At 37.9% G+C, this 10,229-nt stretch overlaps 1 protein-coding gene across 3 annotated transcripts; it reads left to right on the top strand.

Moving 5' to 3' along the window:
* The first annotated feature begins 399 nt into the window (after positions 1-399).
* slc25a38a (solute carrier family 25 member 38a) lies at positions 400-7,824 on the top strand. Of its 3 annotated transcripts, XM_087808664.1 has the most exons (9): positions 400-667; positions 2,039-2,078; positions 2,619-2,660; positions 3,520-3,644; positions 3,716-3,800; positions 3,875-4,048; positions 4,114-4,282; positions 5,021-5,181; positions 6,931-7,824. In XM_087808664.1, exons 3-9 carry the CDS (start codon positions 2,646-2,648, stop codon positions 7,051-7,053), a joined length of 852 nt encoding a protein of 283 aa, XP_087664790.1. In that variant the 5' UTR covers positions 400-667; positions 2,039-2,078; positions 2,619-2,645; the 3' UTR covers positions 7,054-7,824. The 3 variants fall into 3 exon arrangements, with proteins under 3 accessions (XP_087664790.1, XP_087664789.1, XP_087664792.1); XM_087808663.1 differs by having other exon boundaries at positions 400-2,078; XM_087808666.1 differs by lacking the exon at positions 2,039-2,078.
* The last annotated feature ends 2,405 nt before the right edge of the window (positions 7,825-10,229 follow it).

Here is a 10,229-nt window from a genome sequence, read left to right on the forward strand (position 1 = left end):
TTAAATCGTTGTCAATAAAGTTTAGTATTCAAATTAGCCTGACGTTTTTATTTGGTCCATTTGTAAAAGTTTCACGTCTTTTATTTAAATAAAAAACGATCCTAAAAACATTTTAACTTTGAGGTCAGTTAGGCTCGATTCCAATTCTCAGTTTGACCACTACAACTACGCCCTACCACTAGGTTTGCGTGTGCCCGCGAAGTGTAGTGGAGTCCCAATTCTACTTTCGGCGTAGTGATAGTGTTCAAGGTACCCCCATGGACCCTCCTACACTCTCCTCTTTTCTCTCACTATATCCTCCCTCACTCCTCTCCTTATCCATCTGTCTACCCCCCCATCCTTCCTCCCAGCCGGTCAAAGCGGCAGGCCGTCAACAATGAGTCTGGTTCCGCTCGAGGTTTCTGCCTTCTAAAAGGAAGTTTTTCCTCGCCATTGCTCACTGTACAGCTCACTGTACAGTTTTGTTTCTTGCTCTTTGTTGAATTGCTGGGATCTATTTTTCCTTAATCAACTGTAGTCTTATTTCAACTGTATAGTGTCTTGAGATAACTTTGTTATGATAAGACACTTTAAATAAAATTGAATTGAAGGTAGTGATGTCGGAGGCACACTTCGCAACCGAGTGCTGACGGAGAAGGAACCATGGCGAGCAACCTTGTGCATAAATGTGAGTATTCTTGCTTTAAAACTAGTGTTTCTTCATAAAATTCATGTGAAAGCATTGTTTTTGCTGATATTCCATGTTGCTAAAATATAAACACACGGTGAAGATGCTAACGTTAGCAATTGTTTGTTCGTAAACTTGAGTATGCATTATTTCGACGATATTCCATGCAAATAAACGTTTAAAAGTTGTTAACTTTAAACAGTGAAGACGTTAGTTGTTTGTGTATTTCATGTGAAAAGTATTGTTGTTTTTTACACGTAAAAACGATGTTTACTCGACGCTACTTTTAAGCATTCTTTCGACGATATTCCATGATAAAATACACGTTTAAAAGTTGTTAACTTTTAACAGTGAAGACGTTAGTTGTTTGTGTATTTCATGTGAAAAGTATTGTTGTTTTTTACACGTAAAAACGATGTTTTTCGACGCTACTTTAAGCATTCTTTCGACGATATTCCATGATAAAATACACGTTTAAAAGTTGTTAGACGAGTCTTGCTCAACTGACCTACATTGTGTCACCACTAGAGGGCAGCCGCGGTTATCAAACTGACCAAGAACGTAAACAAGTCTGAAGAAACTTTAGAAAACAATCGATTCGTTTTGGTAGTTTGAGGTATTTTTAAATCTCACAAACATTTTTCTCTGTTTTTCAGCTTTTAACTATGAATTGAGCTCGTGTGTGTGTGTGTGTGTGTGTGTGTGTGTGTGTGTGTGTGTGTGTGTGTGTGTGTGTGTGTGTGTGTGTGTGTGTGTGTGTGTGTGTGTGTGTGTCTGATGCTGTTCAAGCGAATCGTACAAACTCTGATTTATTTAAAAACATTTTATTGAGTTTACGCGAACATTCTTTTGTTATCTTGACGGTGAACTAATATATTAAGTTCAACCAATCATAGGAACTAAATATAAAACCTAACTGAGTTTTAAATTATAAATGTATTTATTTTTAATGGAGATTAAAAAAAAGTCTACTTTTATTTATTTTATTTAAATAATCGAGCGTTAACTTACAAAAGAGCGAGTTATATAATATATGATCAGTGTATAATATATAATAAATATATTATGTTCGTATAAATTTCACAACTCGGAACTCATGACGAGACTAAAAATGAGCTAAAATCTCGAGAGCCAATCAGAAACGTGTTCGTGAGGAGGGGTGTCTTTACCAGCCAATCAGAGTGAAGGCTTTAATTTAGTGGGCGGGACTCGTGTGTGGTAGATCTACTCAAGTCCATGGTCTCGAACCAGAACCAGATTGAAGAGACGTTCTCTGCACCTGCGTCCGTTAGTTTTACGTTTTTATTTTTCAGTTGTTTTTCGTTCGTCACTGTTTTTTTAATTTATTGCGTCATCTTTCCGCGCCAACAGTGTCGCGCTGTTGCGTCAGAGATTCATCTGCGGATCGAAGGTAAGAAGTTATGTTTTGACGGTTGTGTTTTGAGGATAAACTTTAAAAAAGTCGATTATAAACTGGACATAAATGTGCCTAAACCATTTAAAACATGAAATAATTTTACCATTTTCTTCTAAAATCTCACTATTGAAGCTTTTGATTTAGCAAAGAATCGATTCATTTTATCAGCATCAATGTAAAATGATCGATGATGCGTTCAATGGCATCGTTTCTGCACCGACGACAGAGTTCACCTGTAGTTTGAATATTATTTAACTTTAACACTGACTTCAAGATGTTGTTGCTCTCGATTATTATTATTTTATTTTTTTTCCAAAAAAAAACAACATTTAAACGAACTACACAAACTCTAATGATGATCCACATGTAGAGAACCTGTGACCTGCTTAGTTAATCTATTGCTGTGTGTGTGTGTGTGTGTCTGTGATTTTGTTTGTGTGTGTGTGTGTGTGAGATCACAAATGAGAAACGCTGTGTCCATCATTAATGTGTGTGTGACCCGCTCTTATGACTAACCGTCTGTTCTAATCTCAGACAGATTTCTCTATTGAACTCAGGACGATGGAACTGTCGCTGGTGAGTAAGTTTATTGTAACACACTTTATTTTAACACACTTTTCTCAGTTACACACTTTATTGTTGCATACTTTTCTCAATTACACACTTTATTGTTGCATCCTTTTCTCAGTAACACGTTTTATTTTAATATTCTTTTTTCAGTAACACAATTTATTGTTGCATACTTTTTTCAGTAACACACTTAACTGTAACATACTTTTCTCAGTAACACACTTTATTGTAACATACTTTTCTCAGTAACACACTTTATTGTAACATACTTTTCTCAGTAACACACTTAACTGTAACATACTTTTCTCAGTAACACACTTAACTGTAACATTCTTTTCTCAGTAACACACTTAACTGTAACATTCTTTTCTCAGTAACACACTTTATAGTTACATTATTTTCTCAGTAACACGCTTTATTGTAACATTCTTTTCTCAGTAACACACTTTATTGTAACGTACTTTTCTCAGTAACACACTTTATAGTTACATTATTTTCTCAGTAACACACTTTATTGTAACATTCTTTTTTCAGTAACACACTTTATAGTTACATTATTTTCTCAGTAACACGCTTTATTGTAACATTCTTTTCTCAGTAACACACTTTATTGTAACGTACTTTTCTCAGTAACACACTTTATAGTTACATTATTTTCTCAGTAACACACTTTATTGTAACATTCTTTTTTCAGTAACACACTTTATAGTTACATTATTTTCTCAGTAACACACTCTATTGTAACATTTTTCTTTACATACCTTTATAGCATCATCATCATCATCTTCTTTACCAGCCGAAGGACGTTTGTCATTCCCTCACGATGTGTGTTGTTGTTCCCTCAAGATGTGTGTTGTTCTTCCAGGGTCACCCCGTGATCAAGGCCTTCATGTGCGGCTCCTTCAGTGGGACCTGCTCCACGCTGCTGTTCCAGCCTCTGGACCTGGTCAAGACCCGCCTGCAGACGTGGCAGGCCGGCGCTCAGCCAGGGTCAGTCTTCAACTCCACACTGACGCACTCACGACCTCAGCTAAACACTGATCTCTATCTTCTGGTCGCAGGTCGGGGAGGCCCGGGATGGTGTCGGTGCTGCTCAGCGTGGTGAGGAAGGAGCGTGTTCTGGGGCTCTGGACCGGGGTGTCGCCGGTGAGAACGAAGCTTCCAACGACCGCCTCGTGCTGCGACGAGGTCACCTGACCCGCTCTCTCTGATCCCTGCAGTCGTTCGCCAGGACCATCCCGGGCGTCGGCCTCTACTTCAGCACCTACTACACTCTGACGCAGCACTTCACGCCGGAGGGGAACCCGGGGGCGGCGGTGCTGCTGGGGGGCGGAGCCAGAGCGGTGGCCGGCGTCCTCATGCTGCCGGTCACCGTCATCAAGACCCGGTTTGAGGTGAGTTGAAAAAACATTATGACCACCAGGTGCTGTGTATTGAAAAGAATCTGTTGATACGTCAGTGCGGCAGGTACCGGTACCACAGCGTGACCGGAGCGCTTCGGAGCGTCTGCAGCACCGAGGGTCCGGCCGCCCTCTACTCCGGCCTCACGGCGACGCTGCTGCGCGACGTCCCCTTCTCCGGCATCTACGTCATGTTCTACAGCCAGACCAAAGCGTCACTTCCAACAGGTGGGTTTAGACCCGGGTCAGAACCGGCTCGTTCAACTGAGAAAAATCTCTAAACTTAGGAAAATGTTGTCGGAACATGATCTGAAGTTTATAATCCATGTGTTTGTTTCTTCTCGTCTGGACTATTGTAACAGTTTGTTTTCATGTCTTAACAAGAAGGATGTGTCTCGCCTGCAGTTGATTCAAAACTCTGCAGTGAGAATTCTGAGCCGCTCTAGTAGAAGAACTCACATTTCTCCGATCCTTAAAACTCTTCACTGGCTTCCAGTTTCTTTCAGGATCCATTTTAAAATTCTGGTTCTTACTTTCAGAGCTATTCATGGTCAGACCTTCCATCAGTGATCTGATCCAGCCTTACACCCCAGCTCGGGCTCTGAGGTCTGTGGATCAGAATCTACTGATGGTTCCTGAACACGGTTCAGGACCAGAGGAGAGAAATCCTTCCAGGCTGTTGCTCCTAAGCTTTGGAACGATCTTCCTCTCTTTGCGCTTGATGATCTACTGACTCCTTTAAGAAACATCTTAAGACGTTTCTATTTGTTCAGGCTTTTCCTTGATTTTCTCGAACTCCTGTGTTGTTCTCAGTATTATTTTGACCTTTAAAGTATGTACTTTTTTGAGTATTGTTTTGATTGTTTAAGCGCTTTGTGACCCTGGTCTGGAAAAGCGCTATATAAATAAATATTACTTACTTACTTACTCGTTCACAGGACTTAAACGCGCTTTATGTGTTTCCAGAGGTCCGTGAGTCACGCTACGCTCCCGTGGCCAACTTCCTGTGCGGGATCCTGTCCGGCGTCTGCGCCTCTCTGGTCACGCAGCCCGCCGACGTGGTGAAGACGCGAGTCCAGGTCGACCCGCTGCTGCGCACGAGCGACGCCCTGAGGATCATCTACGCGGTGAGTCGCCGTGGCAACGTCACTGATTGATGGATGAAGCTTCTGAACTCTGATCCGGTTCCTTAACTTTCTCTCTTGTATTAAGTCGTCTGTCGCACCTCGACTCGGTTCTCGTGAAGTTATTGATGCTGGTTTTCCTTTTTAAAGAAATGTTCTCTGGATTTAATGCAGTAACACTTCCTTGTAACGCACTCTTGCCTCAGTAACACACATTTATAGCAACACTTTTTTTCATCAGTTAATTGTAACCTGAATGTCAAAACATCAGCTGTGGTAACACACTTTACTGTTACATAATTTTTCTCAGTAACACACTTTACTGTAACATAATTTTCTCAGTAACACACTTTACTGTAACATAATTTTCTCAGTAACACACTTTACTGTAACATAATGTTCACAGTAACACACTTTATTGTTACATAATTTTCTCAGTAACACACTTTACTGTAACATAATGTTCACAGTAACACACTTTATTGTTACATAATTTTCTCAGTAACACACTTTATTGTTACATAATTTTCTCAGTAACACACTTTATTGTAACATAATTTTCTCAGTAACACACTTTACTGTAACATAATTTTCTCAATAACACACTTTATTGTAACATAATTTTCTCAGTAACACACTTTACTGTAACATAATTTTCTCAGTAACACACTTTACTGTTACATAATTTTCTCAGTAACACACTTTATTGTAACATAATTTTCTCAGTAACACACTTTACTGTAACATACTTTTCTCAGTAACACACTTTATTGTTACATAATTTTCTCAGTAACACACTTTATTGTTACATAATTTTCTCAGTAACACACTTTATTGTAACATAATTTTCCCAGTAACACATTTAATTGTTGCATGTTTTCCTCAGTAACACACTTTATTGTAACATAATTTTCTCAGTAACACACTTTAATGTTACATAATTTTCTCAGTAACACACTTTATTGTTACAGAATTTTTTTAGTAACGCACTTTACTGTTACATAGTTTTCTCAGTAACACATTTAATTGTTGCATGTTTTCCTCAGTAACACACTTTATTGTTACATAATTTTCTCAGTAACACACTTGATTGTTACATAATTTTCTCAGTAACGCACTTGATTGTTACATAATTTTCTCAGTAACACACTTTATTGTTACATCATTTTCTCAGTAACGCACCTAATAGTTACATTTTCCCCTCTGTAATGTACTTTATTGTAACGCATCTCCCTCTATTGTAAGATATTTTGTCCCAGTAACATTCTTTATTGTTACATTTCTTTTCAGTAACAGACTTCAAGTTAATATATTTTTACGCACTGTATTGTAACGTCTTTTTTCAGAAACACACTTTATCTTGTCACATTTTTCCTCAATTACATACTTTTTTGTCAGTAACACACTTTATTGTAACATATTTTCTTCGAGGAAAAGTTACACTTTATTGAAACATATTAATCAAAGGAAAAAATGTTGCAACAAAGAGTGTAACTAAGAAAAAATAAATCGTATAATAAAGTATATTATTCTCAGTAACGTATTATGTTGTAACAAGTTTAGGTTAATATTTATATCTTACGTTTTTTTAATTTATTTATCTGTTCTATTTTATTATACGTGTATAGGATATTGTCTTTGAGTATTTCGTCCTATCGTACACCGATGTTGTAAATGTGTATTTCTCCGTGAGATCAATAAAGTTTTTATCTAAAGTCGCTCATATCAGTGACGTCGATCTGGTCTCTGCAGGAACACGGTCTCCGGGGTTTCCTCCGAGGCGCCGTCCCACGATCCCTGAGGAGGACTCTCATGGCCGCCATGGCGTGGACGGTGTACGAGCAGATGATGGCGAGCGTCGGGCTGAAGTCGTGAAGGTCGTGAAGGTCATAAAGGTCGCGACGACACTTTGGTTTGAAAGTTACGAGCGCAGAAGAAGAAGAAGAAGAAGAAGTTCACGACTCGTCGCTGCAGGAGTTCACGACGACGACGACTTATCTGGACTTTTGTGCGACGGTTGCAGCCTCACAGGGTTCAGTTACCTAAGACTGGACAAGATAACGCCGGTGAACTTTGACCTTCTTGACACGGTTACGGCGGGAGCTGAAGACTTCGTTTCGGGACAGTTTGTCGTGTAGTTGCTTAACTGACACTTTTTGTAACACTTTTGTCAATTTTTATAGATCCTTGTTCTCGCGATGAAGTCGTATTTAACTTTGTGTCGATTCATGTTGTGCGTTTCCCTGATTGTGAGTCAGCTGTGACCTGCGAGTCGAACAAGGATCACCGTTATGTAACTCGTCCTGCTTGTGCTCTTATCTTCTCTCATGGATCTCATGCTGCTGGATAACTTATTTCTCTTTTCTTTTTTTTTTAAATAAAGCAGCAGTTGTGAGTCTTTCATCGCTGCCTCTTGATGTTTGTGTGTAGCTGGTCGTCCAGAGTGAGACGTTTGTAATGACCTGCTGATGACCTGCTGATGACCTGCTGTGACCTGGAATGCCGTGACACAGACGGATCTTAAATGATTGTGGAATCACCTTTATCAGCACTTATGTAACTGGAGTCATAGACGCTCAATATTAGACTTTCTCACGTCAACCATAACATCATGATTAACTGAGTAATAAAGTACTTTGAAGTATATCAGTGACTTCAGATTATTGAACGTTTGAATGTTTCATTTTAAATGTTAAAACTTGTTTAATATGTAATATATATATATATATATAGATATTGAAGTGTTACTTTTAAAATAATTGTTTTTTTGTTTTTTTTAATAAAAGATTAAAATATATTTTCCGAATTATTAATTTTTTTTACACATGAGGTTGATTCCAATTAAATAAAAAATCAAGATATATTTATTTGTGATCTATTAAATTGATTATAAAAATATTTGCCTACTATAGAATGCCAAAAGTGCCATAATTCGTTTATAAAGTGTTTGGAAATAGCGACATCTAAGAGGATTCATTTCAACGTTTATATCACCACTTTTTTAAATGGCTATTGGGACATTTCATAAATGTGTGTTTCCACCTCATATTCCATTGGTTCAAAGACCAAGGAGCTGGTCTTGGAATTTGGGAGGTAAGTAAGTAGTTTTTATTTGTATAGCGCTTTTCCAGACCAGGGTCACAAAGCGCTTTAACAATCAAAACTATTCAATAAAGTATATACTTTAAAGATAAAACTGATAACACAACAGGAGTTCTAGAAAATAAAGGAAAAGCCTGAACAAATAAAAACGTCTTAAGATGTTTCTTAAAGGAGTCAGTAGATCATCAAACACAGAGATGGTTCCAAAGCTTAGGAGCAACAGTCTGGAAGGATTTCTCTCCTCTGGTCCTGAAGCTTGTTCAGGAACCATCAGTAGATTCTGATACACAGACCTCAGAGCCCGAGCTGGGGTGTAAGGCTGGATCACTGATGGAAGATCTGACCATGAATAGATCTGAAAGTAAGAACCAGAATTTTAAAGTTGATCCTGAAAGAAACTGGAAGCCAGTGAAGAGTTTGAAGGATCGGAGAAATGTGAGTTCTTCTACTAGAGCGGGTCAGAATTCTCTGAGAGTTCTGAATCAACTGCAGGCGAGACAGATCCTTCTTGTTTAGACATGAAAACACGAGAAGACACAAACGCATGGATTATAAACTCCAGATCATGTTCCGACAACATTTTCCTAAGTTTAGAGATTTTTCGCAGTTGAAGGAAACAGTTTCTGGTCAGTTTTCTGCAGAGTTGAACTAGAGACATGTCTTTATCAAATACAACACCCAGGTTTCTCAGGCTCAGTTTGACAGACTGACTTAAGTCACCCAAGTACTGGAATCTTATCATCAGGACAATCACCAGAGTTTCAGTTTTGTCCACATTTAGCTGCAAAGTGTTTTCACTCATTGTTTGATTTCTAGTAAACAAATGACTAAGCTGTTCAGCCTCTTGTCCAGGTCCAGGATAAAGCCACATCCAGTGTCCATCAGAGGCGACGAGGTGGAGATAGTTCAGGAATGCTCCTCCCAAGATGCAACACTCAGGGACTCATTCATTACTCGTGCTATTATACTGTATAATTCTGAGTTTGGGGGCAGGAGTGAAAAGATGATTCTATTCTATGTTAATCTTTTTATAATTTCTTTCTTTCTTTTTCTTTGATCTATGTTCTTTATCTTTAGACTTAGATTGTGTCATCTTGAACTTTCTTTTCATTGCACTTAGTTCTTGTTGTTGTTTCATGAATCTATCGTCTGTGTTGTTGTGTTTCCTACAATTCTTTAACCAAACGTCTGTTCAAGTTCTAGTCTTATTTTAACGCATAGTGGTTTTATTTTTCCTACTTTTCTTCCTGCGCTATTTCCAAATACTTTTATAAATATAATTGTGGCTCCTGACCTTCCATTCTCTTGTAGTATTACCTGGTGGAACTATTATACCAACATGTTTATATGTTACATACGTTTATATTGAATCTAAAAAACGAATAAACTAATAATGATAATAAAAAAAAAATCTTTACATTATATTTTTATATAGAAAATATGAATATAAATTTAAGAAACATTATTTTTAAATGATTATATTACAAAAAAATCCAACATTTCATTGTAAAAATTATTGAATTAAAGTATTTTAAAAAAAAACGACTTTAAAATAGCAACTTCAACGTTTTAAAGAATAATAATTTGAAATAAAACTATTCAATAATCAGATGTTACAGATACCCTTCCATAGTTTTGCACAAGTCACGCCTTTATGCTCTAATAATGTCCTAGAATCTTAAAAAAAATGACTATAATAAAACGAGTTAACGAGTTAGCTAAACCACGTATGAACTAAATCTCACCTGCGCGTCTAAATGAAGTCTGTGCTCTTGTGGCCTCATTTCTGTTGTCCTTGACATTGTTTGTCATCCAACAATCTCAACCCCGCGGACATTTTTATTCCCAGAACTGTTTATTCCTCGCAAACAAACTCGCTCTTTCAGCGCAAAGTCTGCGTCTTAATATGGTCTTTCCACGTCTTAATATGGTCTTCGCGTGGACAGGCG

Source organism: Callionymus lyra, chromosome 15 (assembly GCF_982586985.1).
Source record: "Callionymus lyra chromosome 15, fCalLyr1.hap1.1, whole genome shotgun sequence".
NCBI lineage: Eukaryota > Metazoa > Chordata > Actinopteri > Syngnathiformes > Callionymidae > Callionymus > Callionymus lyra.

Bases quoted from the DNA above. Each gene is read 5' to 3' on its own strand.
- slc25a38a (XM_087808663.1), top strand. The intron at 3,645-3,715 runs GTCAGTCTTCAA...TTCTGGTCGCAG, and splicing joins CAGGCCGGCGCTCAGCCAGG to GTCGGGGAGGCCCGGGATGG. The intron at 5,182-6,930 runs GTGAGTCGCCGT...TGGTCTCTGCAG, and splicing joins CCCTGAGGATCATCTACGCG to GAACACGGTCTCCGGGGTTT.